General features: G+C 41.6%; 1 protein-coding gene across 1 annotated transcript in view; it reads left to right on the forward strand.

Annotated features, from left to right (window-relative positions):
* Positions 1-20,248, forward strand: part of LOC126481079 (atrial natriuretic peptide receptor 1-like) — a 1,220,509-nt gene that overhangs the window by 1,191,704 nt on the left and 8,557 nt on the right. Inside the window, exons 18-20 of the mRNA XM_050104566.1 lie at positions 113-287; positions 11,090-11,188; positions 14,080-14,171. Coding sequence (XP_049960523.1) covers positions 113-287; positions 11,090-11,188; positions 14,080-14,171 — 366 coding nt within the window. The remainder of the gene's footprint in view (positions 1-112; positions 288-11,089; positions 11,189-14,079; positions 14,172-20,248) is intronic.

Here is a 20,248-nt window from a genome sequence, read left to right on the forward strand (position 1 = left end):
TGTGTGCCAACCTGGACGTCTGGCCAACTTATGCTAGTACGGTGATAATGTTGAAACTTTTCCCCCGTGTAGTGACGCGAGTTCACTGCTACGGTGTTTTGTTTCCCTGCAGGTTGAGACGATCGGTGACGCGTACATGGTGGTGTCGGGGCTGCCGGTGCGAAACGGTACACAGCACGCCCGCGAGGTGGCACGCATGGCGCTGGCGCTGCTGCAGGCCGTGCGGGGATTCACCATCCGCCACCGGCCGCACGACCAGCTCAAGCTGCGCATCGGCATCCACACAGGTAGGCAACCCAGCAACACACAGCAGTGACGTGCGTCGCCTTTCAAGACCGTTAGGTGGCGCGGCTGAGAAGACAATGGCCCAATCCAACCCCACATGTCAAAACCTACCATGAGACTTTTTATACAGGAGGAATACGTCGAAAGAAATCCACTGTCCAGGTTTTATCTGCTAAGACGCATTTAACAAAAATGTGGAAGTGACTTATTTTTTTCTGCATGAAGATCAGCTTATAATAACAGTTTGAAGAGCCATTCCTGCATACCGAATGCCTCAGCGAATGAGAAGAAACAGATGTGACGAGAGAATCTAGAGCAATAATCCTAAGTGCTAACACACAGATTTTATGCACCTGCACAATTGTCACTCTTTTTAAAAACCTCCAGCTTATATCGCCAGCTAGACTGTTGCGGATATACAATGAAGAGCCAAAGATACTGGTATACCGGCCTAATAGCGTGTAGCGCCCCTGAGCACGCAGAAGAGCCGCAACACGACGTGGCATGGACTCGACAAATATCTGAAGCAGTACTGGAGGGAATTGCCACCTTGAATCCTGCCGGGCTGTCCATAAATCTGTAAAAGTACGAGGAGGTGAAGATTTGTTCTGAACAGCACATTGCAAGGTGTCCCAGATATGCTAAATAATGTTCGTTTCTGGGGAGTCTGGTGGCCAGTGGACGAGTTCAAACTCAGAAGAGTATTCCTAAAGCCTCTCTGTAGGAATTCTGGACATGTGGGGTGTCGCTGGAACTGCCCAAGTCCGTCGGAAAGCACAGTGGACATAAACATATGCAGGTGATAAGACAGGATGCTTACATACATGTCACCTGGCAGAGTCGTATCTAGGCCTATCAGGGTTCCCAAATCACTCAAACTGCAAGCGCCCCATACCATTCCAGACTCGCACCAGCTTGAAGAATCCCATGCTGACATGCAGGGTCCATGAATTCATTAGGTTGTCTTCATATACGGTCACGTCCATCCACTCGACACAATTTGAAACGAGACTCGTCCGACCAGGCAACATGTTTCCAGTCATCAACAGCCCAATGTCGGTGTTGATAGGCCCAGCCGAGACGCAAAGCTTTGTGTAGTGCAGTCACCAAGAGTATACGAGTGGGCCTTCGGCTCCGAAAGCCCATTTCGACGATGTTTCATTAAATGGTTCGTAAGCTGACACTTGTTGACGGGCGAGCACTGAACTCTGCATCAACTGGCGGAAGGGTTGCACTTGCGAATTGTTGAACGATTCTCTTCGGTCATTAGTGGTCCCATTCTTGCAGGATCTTTCTCCGGCCACAGAGATGTCGGAGATTTGATGATTTCCAGATACCTGATGTTAACGGTACACTCGTGAAATGGTCGTATGGGAAATTCCCCACTTCATCGCTACCTCGGACATGGTGTTCCATCGCTCGTGCGACGACTATAACGCCACTCTCTAACTCGCTTAAATCTTGATAACCTGTCATTGTAGCAGCAATAACCGATCTAACAACTGCGCCAGACACTTGGTGTCTTGTATAGACGTTGCCGACAGCTGCATCTTATTCTGCCTGTTTATATATCTCTGTATTTGCATTCGCATGCCTATACCTGTTTCTTTGCCGCTTCACTGTAATTCTTACAACGGAGATTTCGAGAGGAATGAAAATACCACGGTACCGTTTGATGTCACATTACAAATGGATTTCATTAATTCAGATTTTAGATCCTTGAAATTGAATCTTTCTTACGCAAACATCATTTTTTTTAAAAATCCTGTCGCATAGTTCTGATAATAATTTTAGAATTTTGTATACCTTACCTGCAATGCAACAGTTCCTTCTGTATACCCTATGGCCTTCACAAAAATGCATAGCACTGCTGAATGATGAACGCAAACATTTTCCATGCACGAGACACACCTAACAAAAGGAAACGTAGTGCATTCAGGCACTTCACAGTAATTACTAGTTTTATTCAGATACAGGTGTGATGTAGTAAGAAATGTTCCCCACTCGTTATTCTGGATACTGTGCAGCACACCAGACATTCTTTGTAGATTATATTCCTAAACTTTACAATGCAGACTGATAGTGCACACATGACTGAAGTTTAAGACTACTGTTAAACTGATAAGCCAGAAATTGCAAAGATTTATCTGAAATTATATGGTCTGATCATTTCCTCGCTAATTCTTTCCACTGTCGTAAAATTTTTAGTAGAGCGGGTGAATCACGTTACTTGTTTTGTGTGGCATATGCATTATATCAACATGCATTATATCAAACATATATTTGTTTGTCTCAAAGGCAGATACATCTTTTTGTCCAGGCCTAGAGTCCACCAAAGGAAATGAATTATTTTCTGCGTCTCGTAAGATGTTTCGATTGAAATTCTGAAAATCATCCTTTCTGTTTTTCCAGCTATAATAGGTCGATTACAAGCTATTTGCAACTAACCAATCTTTTCTTTTAATTTTCTTCAGTTTCCTGAAGACAGATATAAGGCTGCAGAACCAGTAAGAGACTTGTTCATTCCATTGTTGTATACGAACGTCTCATAACACTTATCAGTTGCACAACCGACTCATGTTTTTCTCTCGCCTCAAAATGATAAAGCTCGGTTCTGTCCCGAAGCATGATTGATCATCGATGTACATAAAAGTTATGGAGATAACAGCAAATTTCAGCTTCACATTAGCAACAAATTTATCTATCGTACTGGCATTTAATAAGTTGACCTCTGTATGTGAAGTACATAAAATTGTCGCTGTATCTGGATCCTGGTCCAGCTACTGCGAGGTCCGGGTTGTTACTATGGAATTTGGCAAGGCTAGTTTCAGAGGGTGGCCGGATGCACTTGCTGTCGCCACACCGTACCCCCAAGGGACAGAATTAGTTTACCCCAGCTGTCTGTGTCCAGTAGAAACCATGAAATTGCGAGAACATGTGTCAGATGTATGTGAGTCGTGTAAGTGAGGCGAGACTTGGGGACCAAACCGGTATTCACCTAATGGGATGTGAAAATCCGCCTGAAAACCATACCCAGGCTGGCCAGCACACCAGCCCGTCGTCGTTAATCTGCTGGGCGGATTCGATCTGGAGCTGGCGCACCTACCCGAGTCCAGGAAGCACCGCATTAGTGCTCTCGACTAACCTGGCGAGTCACATAAAATAGTCTTTCAAAATTTTCAACATTCTATTCTGTATGATTTCTTGAATCTGCTTAAGCACATCAAAAGAGCAAGGAAATCAGCAACGTTCATCTCATATACGATTCAGAGGGTCAGTCTCGTAAACTACCAACGGCAATGGCGCATTGCCTCTCACGACTCGTTCTAAATCTTTCTAACAGTTTTCCGTCCACATTGTCACGGGTTTCATTTTTTCGTATATTTGTTATTTCATGTATTAGCATTTGTATAATTCCTGTGAGATTTTCCGAAACATAACAGGGTTTGGACATTGTTTAACCTTAAGTTTTTTCTCTTTTCTTCACTTAAAAAGTATTTCACAGCCATTTCCTTGTCGCTAAAGGCTATTATAGTTTACATGATCTTTCGGCAAAGACATGCATTCTTGTTGCAAGCTCTTATTAGTACAACTATTATCGTTAGAAGCACAGTTCACGTAATCGTCGGAGTTATTTACTACTTCTTCTAATGACTCCTCAGTTTAAAGCTATCAGCATCGTTTTAAGGAATATCGAAGAAATGAACTAACAAATAACACATATCTAGAGCTTCTGAAGAAGTGGGGAATTCGATTGTGGATAACATTCTTCGTACTTCATCTGTGCAAGACTTAGAACGTTAACTGGATTCCACATTATTATGAAAGTCTGGAATCTGCATAAAGACAGGTGCCTTTATTTGGCATGTACAGTAAGTATATGACCAAAGTATGCAGACGCCTATTTATGGACAGTAAAATAGTATTTATCTACACTTCGCCATTGTGATGAAATCTTCTGCATATACCTTCTATGAGTTATCTGAATGTTATGAAGAGGTCTCTACCATCCTGCCCCATTCTTTTTAACTCCCTACGCACAGTCATTGTGTTCGCTAGACTGTTGGTATCACTTTGGAAGTCACGGAACACGGATGGTTCTTTCCGCGTATTCCTGCTGTCTTTTGCAATCGTCTCCTCAATTGTGGAAACACGTTTGAAAGTTTAATGGTAAAATTCTAAACTCGCATTTGTGTCTGGTTATTATTGAAAAATGTATAACTTATTTTGTCACTGATACATGTAAATCTCAGTGCAGCATCGGAAATATGTTAATACTGAGTATTTAACGAAGAATGTAAAGCGTACACTATGCGATAGGAAATATAGGCTAGCCATTACATCAAATAATTCGCCTGCGAGAGAGCAATTTGTTTACAATGAAATTTACATATGTTATCTGACGGCGAAATAAATGAATCAGATTAACATGTTGGCCCTGAATATTGTTAATCTTTACCTTTAGTCTTGTAAACAATGACTGTACCAGAACTGTTAATTTAATTACACAGCAAATGAATCTAAAATTTAGCTCATCTGCCTTTCTGATAAAACTGCTTGAAAACTCACAAGGTAGCACTTTATTCAGATCTTCTACTGGTATTGTGCCTCTGACGTAATATAATATTATTCACAAGTAACAACCTGACAATCACTGTGTCTTACAATGGACATTAATTTTGATGATAATTAAATTTGTTAACCTACCTTTGAGAAAGGAACGCTTGTCGGCTCTGCAACTTGTAACTACTAAGGTAACTGTCAGAATTTCCGATTTCATTTACCGTACTTCCGATGTACAATCCAAGATAGTGTCTTATCACTTTTTACAAAAAGAATGCATCTGCAGCACACAGATCGCCATGTGCAATGCGACTGTGCAAACACATTCATAATGGTAAAGGATGGAAAATGAGGACTAAATGTAACAACTGATAAATGAGAACAAAGACTCCAAGTATAACTTGCTTCATAAATCCTAATAACAGTACACTCACTCATAAAACGTTAGTAAAATATTTCTTAATAATTTACCTGTGTACAATTACGTTCCTTGACACTTGTTTTAATTACAAGACAATAACGAATATTGCATTACAAAATATCTGCACCAACTTCAATCATACGCAATGTTCTAACAATAAGAAACTACACAATTACAAATACAAAAGAAACTGGATTACCTTATACGTCGGGTTACGTAATTGCTCCATTGATACAATTCCACTTACTCAATATTTTTCACCAAAACATATTGTTATAATACCCTTTTTAAATAATGCTACCACGCACTACACGCCAGGCCAGCATGCATCCTTTTCAAACCAACTACATTGCCAGACTGTCTGACACACTGACTATTACTCTCTTCAAACGAAGTAACCTCTCTGACCAACGACTGTGGTATCAGAAACAGAAAAGAATGTGGTTATATCGATACTATGTAGGTTGAGTACATTTATCAAATTTACAACTTCATTCACATTAATGGTCAAAACTTCCTGAAAACCGTCATTAAAAATAAGACAATCCTCCTTCAACTTGTATATCAGTACATAAAATCGGCCTGGTCTTGGTCCAACAGTGGTTGTTCCTCCGCACTTCCAGTTCACATTCCGAAAACAAGCAGTCGACCTGGGCAGCTTTAGAAGAGATGAAATGGCCCTTAAGCGTTTGGTACCCAGGTCACTGGTCCAAGTTCGAAGTTACTGAGCATTCCCAGTAGGCCGCCCTGCTGCTACTTCATCTCTACTGAGAGCACCATGCCTCCCCCACCCCATATAATGAACGAAGCAAATGCAATGAATATCGATTTAGTTTTGTCTCTATACAACAAAAGCGACTGTTAATGATTCCATATATTAAACTGTTTGCAAATTAGAGCGAATAGTAAATGAAAAGAAGATAGTGTGAGGGAAATTATCAAAGAAAACTGAAGATCGTTTACGAATTACGATTTGGGTGTGTCATATTGTCTGCTTACGGATGCGCCGACAACCTAGGATACACCATCCACTCAAAAGTGTCCGGTGATGCCCTTGAAATGCGGAATTGACAACTAGATGTCATGAGAGGCGGATCCGCCACTATAAAGGAGACTGATAAAGTTGCGTTGTCAGTAGAGTAGTAGTAGTAACGCAGTGGCCCAGTGGTTCGGTCAGGGGAGTTCAGTGACATCTAACGTGGATCAGTCACTGGAAATCAACTCAATAACCTTTCAATCAGGGACATTTAAACCCTTCTAAATCAGTCAAACTCGACTGCTGGCGATGTGGTTGTGAAGTGGAAACGAGAAGGAACAAGCACAGGTAGACCCAGGAAACTCGTGTACTGACGAACAGGAATCGTCAAGACTAGCAGAGGGGTCACTGTAAAGGAGTCACTCGTGAGTTCAAAAGTGTTACCAGCAGAGCTCTAAACACAGTGACACTGCGCAGAGAGTTAAAAAGAATGAGGAACAATGGTCCAGTCGATCCTCATAAGTCACGTATTTGTATAGTCATTTCTAAGCGACGCTTGAGGTGGTGTAAAGCGATATGCCATTGGCCAATGGATGACTGGAAAAAGGTGAATTTGATTGCTGAATCACTCTGTACCGTGTGAAACGCCGAGGGATGTGTCAGCTGGGTTACGTGAAGGCCTGGAGAAATTTACCTATCAACAAAGGAAGTGCCAACAGTGAAGTACGTAGATGGTTGTGTTACGATACGGGAGTCCTTATCGTTATTAGGGTGTGGTCCCTTGTCCAACTTAAGGAAACGGTACTTGAACCAGGATACGAACTCATTTACAACATTGTGTACTGCGTGCAGTAGAGAAACAGTTTGGAGACAATGACTGTATCAACATGACAGTGCATACAGTTACAAAGCATCACCTGTGAAGCAATGTTCCTGGAATGGACTAATCTGCCCAGAATCCCGACCGACGTCAACCCACTGAAAGACCTTTGGGATGAGTTAGAACGTCGACTTCACTCCAGGCCCCATTGTGTGGCATCACTTTGTTCTCTGGTTTTGGCTCTTGAAGGTGAATGGTCTGCTACAGTCATGCAGACACCTCCTTGAAAGTATCCCCAGCAGAATCCAACGAGTCATGATGGCGGAGGGTGGACTCACCTCGTGTTAATGACCATTTACATTTGTCCAAATACTTTTGATCAGATAGTTTGTGTGACTGCATATTTCTCCATTGCCTGACGGGCTACGAATTTGTCAATTTTCAACATAAAAAATTTCATTGTGTCTTTGACAGTTCTTTGTTTTTGGTGTATTCTTCATGTAGTAAAAATGTCAGGGCAGGTTTCCACATGTCATATCTGATCGTTCTCCTGTGAGACGTAACATTACTAGTATTTCAAAATTTATCATTTCTTACTGTTAGGAACAATGGCAGCTCAGAAATTAGCCAAAACATTTGCTTAAAGACTGCGTGTAACGGAAAAGTATGGTACAAATCCGAGAATTTCACGGGGACATATTTGTAGGATGATTTTTTTTACTAGTTTCTCAATTGCTTACGCCGGCAACGAGGCACATAATCACTTTGTTCTCTGTTTGGTAATCATTTAACTTTAGAAGCAAGACTGTATGCAGCTGGTTTATAGAATTTCTGTGGGTCGTGCTTCAACGATAAATTTGACCAAACTCGATAGTTATGCTAGGAATCAGCGCGCTGTGCGTAACTTGATTGAAGAGGATTGGTATGTGCCTTACCACGAGGTAGATTCGCCCTCGACGCACGAAAGGCTTCACTACACTCGATTTTGTATGAGGGTTTAGCTGCGAAAAGCGTCTATTCCCGATGGCTGATGACCAAATCTCAGAAACACTCTCGTGTCGACTGGTGTAAGGAAATGCGCAAAAATTAGAAAGAGAATTTTTTGTTTCTTTTTTTAATTCGTATCAGAAACATAAGCGTAAAGAAATATACAAATGATACGTCGGACTGAGGAGCTATTAGCTACAACCCGATACCAGCAGAGTCCTCAACTGGACTCTCTTCGTGCAGCCAGCTGACAATTACACGACATGTCTCTCGGCTGTGGAGTGCAAAGGGGCGGTTAAACACAGAAATGGACGAGCTCAAAGTAAGACGAAAACCCACAGTCCTCTTTCTCATCTCATTGAATATGCAAATGTATCGTTAGAGTTTCATGGTTGAACCATATGTAACTATTTCCAGTTCATGGCGGGATGATACAGCAACCAGTGATAAGTGTTTTGAAGAGATAAACAGTCTCCGTTCCGAATAAGGCTTTATTATTTTATATTTTGTCAAAAAAACGTTTCGCCTTGTTTAAGGCATCTTCAGATTGGTTGGCGCAACAGAGTTGAACATATAGGCTGTCGTCCATGTAAATCTCTTAGTAGGCGAACGCCGTTTTCAATATTTTAAGAACACTGCGCTTATCCCCTATGTAAAACAGTGCTTCGTTCAAATACATAAAAGACCTCAGTAGTTAACTGCCCCTCTCGAGTTTTAAAAAACTTTACCCAGTGCCCTTGAGGAGTTTAAAGCGCACGTAGACAAAAGAATATTTAAGAATTGCAAAAGATGAACGACATCCATTGGCTACACAGGATGTGTATAAAATTCTTGTAGTTGTGGGCTAGTATGTATTGGTACCACGAAAATAAGCATTAACACCTGTTAAGTTTAGTTGAACGTAAGAAGAATTGCCATCTGAGACTTACAGATAAATTTCCCGATTTCATGACTCTTGGCCAACGAGGAGGGCCCTATAGGTTTGGGTGAGTTAGTTTGCAAATATCAAAATATGTGAAATAAATGGCCGTATCTTTTGCTCGCACTGCGTTACAAGCTGATGTTTACTACACCGCTTAGTGTCTAATGCCCTTAACTTTAGACGTAAATTTTAACTTGATATGTCTACCTGTTTCTGAGAAAAAGAATTCTTAACAGTCCGACAGACCGACAGAGGGAAGCGAAGTGATTCTGTAAGGGTTCCGTTTCTACTGATTGATGTGCAGTGTCAAAGCGGACCCTTACCAGGTAGACGGTCCGCACAACAGACAAGCAAGGTGGGCTGCCGACCTCCCTTCAAGAGCTCATTTCAAAAACTCGCCAGTGAATATAAACATCAACAAGTCTTCAGCATAAACACGGCACTACTTCGTGAAATGCCATGTGACAGATATCAAGCAATTGGAAATAATGTGACTAAGTGTAGCACTCCACAGAATCGATGTTATAAGCACGTTAGCAGAGTGAGACAGACAGTATGTACCTATAGCTACGACAGCTCCGGCCAATATCTATGCCGGCTATAGCCCAGTAGACACTCGCCGTAAATTTCTGTAGAATTTTGTATCTTCTTGGGCGCAACGCCATTTTGGAATTGTGGAGCGTAGTATTCTCTTTGTTATTATTTCTTTTCATTGTCTTGTAACTTTTATCTCGCATTTGTCACCACAAGAATTACTGTGTTTCGTGTTGTTCTTGAGTTTAGTAATTATTGGGCGCAAAGAAGGCGTTTTAGTTAAATAAATTGTGGTCACACTTGATCGTTAGTTCTTTCGTGCCCACACTACATGCGGAGCCCTAAAAAGGAAACTCGGCCTACGGCTGATCCCTGTAGCAGTGATGAGAGGACAAGCCTCCAGGACTTCTTTTGATTCCCGCGGACGAAATACTGCTGTCTGTCTCGAAATAAGTAGCCGTCGCATTTGTCTGAGCAGTATGTCAAAGTCGGCAGTATCAAAACCTTTGGTGAAATCTAGTAGCATCTATATCGTGATATCATGATTATCCCTGGCCTATATCAGGTCATCACTTGCTGTAATTAATGCCGTGTTTGTGCTGTGGTGTTCATAAAGTCTGGATTGACATCTGTCATATACATAGAATTTGCATACGTACCCAGCAATTTGAACGCGGACAATACATTCCAGGGCTTTGGATGCAGGGGAATTATGTTGATTGCCATGTAGTCACATGTTGATTTCGGCTTCTCGATCTTAGGAATAGGTCAGACTACGTTTTTTTCCATGTAGTCGGATGTGTTCTACCCATGGGATTAACCAACCAACGAACCAACGGAGATTCTTCCATAGGGTCGTATCGCTGCGCCCTAAGTTTCGAGAGCGCCTGATTTAGACACTAGGAACTCATCGGTTTAACCTGTTTCGCAGCTTTCTGTATTGATCCTAACGTTCAAGTTTCGGATTTGCCTCGAAATGTCTGTTCTTCGTCGTTTGACGCAGTTCAGTTGTAAACCAACGAGCAGCAGGATTTCTCACACGGATTGGACGTACAGGAGTGTGTTTCCCGTAGAGAGTAGTGAGTTTATCATAAGTTCATAGATCTCTGCCATTAATTGTAGGCTCTCTGCTTATTTGGCACCATTAATCAGAAGCAAGAGACAAAGACAAACGTCCGATTATTCTTCATCATGAGATGAACACCTGAAATAATTCATTGTTTGACAGAGAAAACCATCTCATTGCCCGAATTCAATTCATGTATCTCCCAACGGCTTCTCTTTGTTCCTTTACGTTAAACAAAAATAACGCATGGACAGCGATTGTCTTCACCTCCAGTAACTTTCGTCCCATTCGAAGATCATAGTCTTAGGGTGCCACTATCAGAATGGAGGAAATGTTTACAGGGCTAGTCTGATCACATGCAAAAGTGTGTACATTTTATAGGAGACTAGTTTGAGAAAAAATAAATGGGACTGAATCAGAAACGTTTTTTATGTATTTTGCACAAAGTTGAAAGGTACTCTCGTGCTGCAACTTACACTGGTCGTGCAGCGCTGATGTCGTGCTGCTTGTTTCAGGTCCCTGCGTGGCGGGCGTGGTGGGCCACAAGATGCCCCGCTACTGCCTCTTCGGGGACACCGTCAACACCGCCTCTCGCATGGAGTCCAACGGCCTGCGTGAGTACCACCCGACTGTTCACAAGTAATGTATCGAACCAGCCTAGCGCCCACTGTTTCCCTCGCCTGGCCTGTATAGTCTACACAGTTTTCCACTTTTTTGTTTTCCTTTAATCGAAATTATATGTTTTATACCCATCCCTCACGTGTGAATCTGCACACTGAGCAAACAGTTAAATAGCTTTCTTTGACCTAATTTACAAATTACATTTTCTAAATTTTTCGCTCTATTTAAGAGCACAGAATCATGGTCTTTTCTGAATATACTTCTGCCCAAAAAGCGATTCTGGTAGCTGAAATCAGATGTTTTTTTTTAATCCAGTATTTTCAGTTATTTCATCACTTACCACTTTTTCTTTAGTCCTAACCGAGAAGTCAAATACAAATATTTATAGATTAAGCTTTGAAATGTTTCAAGATAACGAAATATTTTCATAAAAATTTTCAAGTCCTATATCACATCTTTGCGGGTATAATTTCCAAAAACAGGAATTTTCACAGATTTACCTTTCAAAATGATTTCATTATGAGATATTTTTATGAAAGTTTTTATCCCCTGTTTCACCCCCTTAGGGGTTTTAATTTCCAAAAACACTCAAACACCTATTTTTTATTTCTAACTGAGTAGTCAAATACCAGTTCCCATATATATGTAGCTTACAAATGGTTTAGTAGTGCTTTACTAATGTTTTATTTTTATAAAAGTTTTTCAGTCTCTGTTTCACCCCGTTATGTGTTGAATTTTTAGAAACACTGAAACACGTGCTTGTTATGTCTGACCAGGAAACCAAATACCAGTTTCCTTAGTTCTAGCTTCAAAATTGCCTTAATACCGACATATTATCAAAAACACCTTTCAGCCCCTATTCCGCCACCTTATGGGGTGGAATTTTGAAAGAAACCTTTTCAAAGAATGCCTATCATATAACGTCAACACCATCTGCAAATTTCAGGTATCTGTCCTAAGTTTGGGGCTTCTCCATGAAGAGATAGTCATGACATTTCCTTTTATGTAAAGAGATTACCGTCAGACACCGTGTTCAACTTTAGTTATCCTCAGCGAGTGAGTGCATTACACTATAATTTTAGGAATTCTACCCTGTTCAGTGCATGGTTTCGAGAAAGAGAAGCAAGGAGACAAAAGAATATTTAGACTCTGAAACCAGTACACACAGATGTGAACTTACTACAACGTTGAATTTTGATGTACAACATTCTTCTTTGACTAAAAAATGGTTTTATGGTTCACCAATAATGTTACTTGGGGGAACATGTTAATCGTCCTCAGTGAAGACTGTAATGATTAACGAGCAATAGGAGAAAAATTTTACGTTGATATTTGCTTACGTTCATAGTTCTCAAAACCCCACTGAACAAAAATTTGAAAAAAAAAATCCCACTTTTACTACTACAGCCATACTAGTAATATCGACTCTCAGCTTGTATATGCATCTTGTCTACTCGTAATTAGTTGAGTGTCCTATATCCTTTCCATTCATGTAATGTTACTACCACTTGATTATGAAATCATACCTTCAATGTGTTCTCTTTTATTTTTACATTTCCACATAATTAGATTTCTGCAACTTCTCATCACTTTTATACATCGTTGTCTACTGGTTATCCTTCGGGACAGCTTGTATTACTTCAACTTCTTCCTTACAGTGTTCTCTCTACGGCTATTTAGCCGTGTCTAAGTTTTGGGTTGCCAAAGAACCAGTATTATTATGGACATGGTTGGTATTATGACACATGGTCTCATTTCCGACAATAAGCAGCAGGTTGCAGATGTTTAACATGCAAAGGTCCCCTGTAACTGCAGCACACATTTGGCAACGGATACATTGGTTTCAGATTGTAGCAGTCCCAGACGTATTTATGTAACAACGGTTTTTTTGGGACAGTGTAATTGTGCAACCTCACATGTTTCCAAGAAAAGCAGTTGCTGGAACGCTTGTTGAAATCTCAACGAATCCATACATTCAGCCTTGTGGAACAACGATTTAAATTCCCTCACCCCAGTGTATTCAATCTGTTAAGAGCCAATAATTATTCATTGCTACCACTTAATTCTCTCTTTATCCCAGTTAGAATGACACGCCCTCTCAGTACTGTTAAAATGGATCCATGAAGGCTCATAAATTTCTGTAATCTGACACCTTCAAAGATTCAGTATTTCACATATGTTTCCCCCTACCATAGTCACTGCTGAGTATCATAAGAAAAATTACTATTTAGTTGAATGTTTTTCGTTTCCATGTCACGACGTTTCTACTTGTGCTGCTCAAGATAAAACTGAACTCGCTGCCTCATAAAATATTTGCAATATGTCATACTTATGCTCAGCTCAGAATTTTAGTAAAAGAATCTAAAGGATAGGAGAGACTGAATGGGTGAAAAACTGATATTTGGACTTTTCGTAAACACCATCAATAACTTTGAATAAAACGTCTTTGCAAAATGTTGTGAACAAATAATGATTATACAGGTTATGCAGCAGGAATCGCCTTATAGAAACATAACACTGCAGCGCATTAAAGACATACCACACCTCCATTCATCACTTTAGTTTGTGTAACGTTGAAGAGGTCGACGGCGCTTTCGATCAGGGTAAATGTTGGCTACCAGTTTAGTGACAGCAAAGACTTCCAAATCATACCGGTGCATTAGGAGCCTGGAGGTGCAGGATTTGATAATAGTCAGTCTTCTGACCACTTTTTGATTTCAATGATGATAACAACAAATGCCATGAGATTCATTGACAGAGACTACGAAAATATCTACTTTTTACAGTGTCAGGAAGTCTGTCATTTTGTAGTAAATATTCATATGTTTTTAATTAAGTAGTTCGAATTATGAGTCACTCATTCATGTTCCTTTCTTTGTTTCAGCTCTAAAGATACACGTTAGTCCAAAGACTAAGGCAGTACTGGACACGTTCGAGACGTTCGAGTTGGAACTCAGGGGCGAAGTGGAAATGAAGGTAAGCACCGCAGTCCAAAGTTATTTACCTGGCGAACAAGGGATATAAAATTAATTATTCATATTGCTATTGACACTTAATTCTGCTCCTGGAAATTAAATACAATTTTTGACCTCATTCAACAGTAACAGGAGATTCTGCTCAAGTATCACTGAATGGAAATAATCTTTTATATCGATATGGAATAGGTCTATGTACTGCCGACTGCTAACTGATGGCCAACTTCAGTGAAGGAGATGGATCGCGCCTCTAACACATCAGTTTATGGGATAAATCCAAGCTACACACGTACCAATCGGCGACATATATTGATGAGCCAAAAGAATAAGATAATCTTGTTAATAACGTTTTGGTCGGCTTTTGGAACATAGGACATCAGCGAAAGTGCATAGCATTGCTTCTATGAGTCTGTGGAAGGCGTCCGGAGATACGTGGCACAGATGTCTACGTACGCGTCACGCATTACCCGTAAATTACGGGCCTGTTGTTTGTGGGCACGAAGTGGTGCCCGAGAGTGTCATATGTGCTCCTCATGATTCATATCAGGCGAATTTGGTGCCAAAAAACATCGACGACTGTACCTTATCATCCTTTTAAACCATTGTAGCACGGTTCTGAACTTGTGACATGGTTCAAATGGCTCTGAGCACTATGGGACTTAACTACTGTGGTCATCAGTCCCCTAGACTTAGAGCTACGTAAACCGAACTAACCTAAGGACATCACACACATTCATGCCCGAGGCAGGATTCGAACCTGCGACCGTAGCAGTCGCGCGGTTCCGGACTGCGCGCCTAGAACCGCTAGACCACCGCGGCCGGCAACTTGTGACATGGGCTGTTATCTTGCTCGGAGATGCCACCACCGTTCCGGAAGGGGCTAGCACAAAATCGTGAAGTTGGTCCATTACCATGTTCTCGTAGTCTACAGCTACTTCGATTACTGTCACAGGCCCCTTATTGTGATGCCCACAGCATCATACTGCTCACACTGACTGTGTAGGCTCCGATTACGTATTTTCCATGCTTTATCACCTACCCTCAAGCCATCAGGCGACATCCAGTCTCACCGTGGTCAACGGTCTTAATGCTTTGGCCTGTGATATTATTCAAAGTACTTATGTACACTGTTCTTAGCCGACATCTGATTTCCATTCCTAAGAATGGAGTGGCGAGTCATCCTAGATGTAAGATGAGGGTTGCATACCTGTCATTAGACGTCCTCCTAAGTTCGTCAGTTTCCCGTGAGAGTAACGTGTTCGCTACAAAAGAAGCAACTTGTCACTACGTAGTAATTAGCTGTGAGAAAACGCCATTCACTTATTCTACCTGTCCCACTGAGTTATCATTTATATCTAGTCATAAATATGCGAAAGGTCATTGCTGCATGACTATCAATGCACCGCACATAGAAGTGTAATGATCCTGAGAGACTATCTACGACAGTGCAACTGTAAGTTTTCATCCACGAATATTGTGATTTCCACAAATACAATTTTTTTCGTATGAAAATGTAACGACTGATATGGATTCTCTTATTATTGCACCTAATCACAAAGACTTATTACATTATCGAGGTACAGACCGTTATACTGAATTTAGGCGTGAAAATTTAAAGTTTATTATAACGGCAATAACAGTAATTATAAGAAAAGCTGTTATGGCAACGTTTGGTGATAAGGCCCATTTCAGTATTCGGTATCACACAGAAAACCACTACAGAAATTTGATTTTTGTAGTGATAGTGGTGGTGATGGTCGTCGTCTTAAGAGATAGCTGTATCGTACGTAATGATAGACACATTTGAATGAGGCCAGTCAGTTATCTCCATAATTGCCTGCAGCCTTAGCCAGTCTTCTGCCATCACTGGGAGAAAATGCCAAACAGTGAAACAACTATTATAGTTTTCTGTAAAATAACTAATAACGTATAATAAAGTACTAATTTCAAACAAGAGCCCGTTAGAAATGGTGAAGTTCTCTAAGTTGCTTGTAATCATCTTTTACAAACTTACTACTACCTACTTTTACAATTATAACTGAATACTTTATTTCATAAAAATTAGTCACTAGTACTAAGCTTCTGATATACACGGTGTAAATTTTAAGTTGACGGACCAGAATAACTCGAAAAATAAGATTCACAGGAAAAAATGTGTAGAATCCAAAGTCGATTATTTTCGAGGGGGACATATGCTGGTGCTAAAATTAGCCCGCCACCCCAGACCCCTGGGGGCGGGGCGGGAGGCAACTTTAAAATTTCAAATGGGAACCCCAATTTTTTATTGCAGAATCAGATTCTACATAAAAAACAACGTACATTTTGTCTTAAACATTTGTTTTGATTCTTGGTAGTTGGCTCTGTAATTCAAGAAAATCCATGTTCACATTTTTGCGTCTAAAATGATTACGGATGAATAAAAAATACTTATCTACTTCATAAATTTTGATTCGCTAAAACAAATAGGCTGGGGTTTAAGAGGGAGGAATTAGAGTTTTGCAAAACTTATACGAAACTGAGGAAAAAATTAATATTTGGGTCAACATTTTTAAAACTCTAGTTCCTCTCTCTCAAACTCCACCGTATGGGGGGAGAGGGAGAGTTTTAGTCTTAGCGAATCAAAATTTACGAAGTAAATAAGTATTTTCTATTTATGCGTAACAGTTTTCCACGCATAAATGAGGGCATGGATTTTCTTAAATTACAGCGCCAACTAACAAGAATGAAAACAAATGTTTAAGACAAAAGGCAGGTAGTTTTTTTATGTAAAGTATGATCCTGCTATACAAAATGGGGGTTCCCATTTGACATCTTAAAGTTGCCTCCCACCCCACCACCAAGGGCTTAGGTGGCGGGCTAATTTCAGCACCAGCAGATACCCCGTTCGAAAATAATCAACTTTGTATTCTACACATTTTTTCGTGTGAAGCTTATTTTTCGAGTTATTCTGGTTTGTCAATTAAAAATTTACACCATGTAGACAGACATACTCGTTTGCCAAAGTTTAAGGAACTTTAATCTGTAAAACTACCTGAGGTAGCGTGATAATACATGTACTAATATATTCCACGTGAAAAGTGAAGCGTGAGAGTAGCGCGGATACGAGATATACCATAAAATCGGGCATTGCTGAGCAGTTGCGCTCTTCGATATCCCTCTGCAAGTGATACACAGGGCGTCAGTGATAAGAGTGACGACATGACGGGTAGTGGCTTCTCCTGGGTTAACTGGCGTTCTACAGAGTTCAGAAGGCGACTGAGCTGGTGGTGTTCAGTGTTGTGATACTTCAAACCTCACACTGTACGCATGATGTCCGCAGCTCGTGTTGTGGTGCCTTTGGATCACAGGGTCCCGGGTTCGATTCCCAGTTAGGTCGGGGATTTTATTCACCCGGGCACTGGATGTTTGTGTTGTCCTCATCATCTGATCATCCCCTCATTATCATTCAAGACGTGGCAGGACTGGGAATGGGAAGATTGGGAATTTGTACAGGCAATGATGACCACGACGTTGAGCGCCCCACAAACCAACATCATCATCATCATCTACGCTTGATCACTGCTATATTAGTGCAGGGAGCTACACAATCTGATCAAATGTGCCCTTGCACCTATTAGGGGAGTTTAACATGGGCTGTGTCCACCCTGCGCCCTTGTGAAATCTTGAATTCCGCTTGGGACACTTTCAATGGAGTGTCTGGATATTTGTGGAGGAATGGCAGGCCGTTCGTCCTGAGGATCCGAAACCGGAAAAGGGGGCGATGTTGGGGGTTGGGGTCGGGAGCGAAGTCGACTTCCTGACAACTCCTCCCAAAAGGGTTCCATTGGGTTCGGAACATTGGGCAGACCAGCCCATTTCATGAACGTTATTTTCCCCAAACCATAGCCTCACAGATGTTGCTATATGACAGGGTGCACTGTCGCGCTGATACAGTCACCGTTTCCGGACTGTTCCTCTATTGATGCCACAACACAATGCTGTAAAATGTGTTCGTATCAGTCCCCGCTGAACGTTTTCGTAAGTGCAATAAGTTGATCGCACTCTAAACGCGAAAAACACTCAACCACCTTCTCCGCATTTTACTCTTGGAACTATACATGATGACAGATAATATTCTCAAGGCACAGTCATACCCAAACTCTCTGATGGGATTGCCACATGGTACTGCGTGATTCATCACATGAAATCCAGCCATCCACAGTCCAATGGCGTCGATCTGTACACTGTCTCAGGTGCCACTGAGCACCGACTGCAGATACTCATGATGACAGATAATATTCTCAAGGCACAGTCATACCCAAACTCTCTGATTGGATTGCCACATGGTACTGCGTGATTCATCACATGAAATCCAGCCATCCACAGTCCAATGGCGTCGATCTGTACACTGTCTCAGGTGCCACTGAGCACCGACTGCAGAAACTCATGATGACAGATAATATTCTCAAGGCACAGTCATACCCAAACTCTCTGATTGGATTGCCACATGGTACTGCGTGATTCATCACATGAAATCCAGCCATCCACAGTCCAATGGCGTCGATCTGTACACTGTCTCAGGTGCCACTGAGCACCGACTGCAGAAACTCATGATGACAGATAATATTCTCAAGGCACAATCATACCCAAACTCTCTGATTGGATTGCCACATGGTACTGCGTGATTCATCACATGAAATCCAGCCATCCACAGTCCAATGGCGTCGATCTGTACACTGTCTCAGGTGCCACTGAGCACCGACTGCAGAAACTCATGATGACAAATAATATTCTCAAGGCACAGTCATACCCAAACTCTCTGATTGGATTGCCACATGGTACTGCGTGATTCATCACATGAAATCCAGCCATCCACAGTCCAATGGCGTCGATCTGTACACAGTCTCAGGCGCCACTGAGCACCGACTGCAGAAACGTGTGGCTTATGTAGAGCTGCTCGACCATTTCACCACGTTCTTTTTCAGTTCCTACCCACAATCATTGTGCTGAACTGCTGGTAGCACTTTGGAACTAACAAGTGGTTCCTAATTCTGTTATCATGCGACTGTTTTAGAACCACAGTCCGCAATGCTTCACGATCCCTGTCCGCCATTACATGAAGCCTGCCTGCTCATAGGATAGCTGCGGTTCTTCCTTCACCCATCCACTTAACAGTCACGTCATCAACAGACAACACGGATAGCTTTAGAGGGACTGAAGTGTCCCTGATGGATTTGTTAGCCAGGTGATATCCAATGATTAGCCAAGTTCTAAGTGTGTGACCTCTCCCGACCAATCCATTACGCTGTTACTGCTTGTCTACTGACAACGCAATACACCTCGCTTCCTTTTAATCTGGCAGTTTCGCTTCTCGTGACCTGTAATGGTCAATTCCTCATTACATAGGGGCATCCAGATTCTTTGGATCAGATAGTGTATCTTTCCGCTCCAGATCCTCATGTTGTACGTTCTCGTACACCATAACAGATCTCTACTGTGGGACAGAATCATGCATCAGAGACCGAGCGAGGTTGCGCAGTGATTAGCACACTGGACTTGTATTTGGGAGGACGACAGTTCAAACCCTCGTCTGGATATCCTGATTTGGGTTTTCCGTGATTTCTCTAAATCACTTCAGGCAAATGCCAGAATGGTTTCTTTGAAAAGGCACGCCCGATTTCCTTCCCATCCTTCCCTACTCCAATGGGACCGATGACCTCGCTGTTTCGTCCCATCCCCAAACCAATCAACCAGCCATCCATCAGATGCAAACTACGTCCCTATGCAACTACGCACCGCACCATTGCAGTAAGTCTTTCCTGTAGGTCCTAGATGTCACAATACTCATGAGAAATAGTGCTAGTGGCCAACGAGTTCAGTGGGATATTTCGTCAAATCAGAATAATGCATTTCATGAGATGGTTTCACAATACTGGCGTGTCTGCAGCATAACTGAAGGGCATGCAAAATGAAGATATGGCGTGAAATAATCCTTAGACAACTTAGTGACTTTGGTGCAATGAGAATTCTAAACTTCCCTTATTTGGATCATTCACTATGGCAACTTGATATATTTATCGAGGGGTTTGGTATGAGGGG

This window comes from Schistocerca serialis, chromosome 5 (assembly GCF_023864345.2).
Source record: "Schistocerca serialis cubense isolate TAMUIC-IGC-003099 chromosome 5, iqSchSeri2.2, whole genome shotgun sequence".
Taxonomy (NCBI): Eukaryota; Metazoa; Arthropoda; class Insecta; order Orthoptera; family Acrididae; genus Schistocerca; species Schistocerca serialis.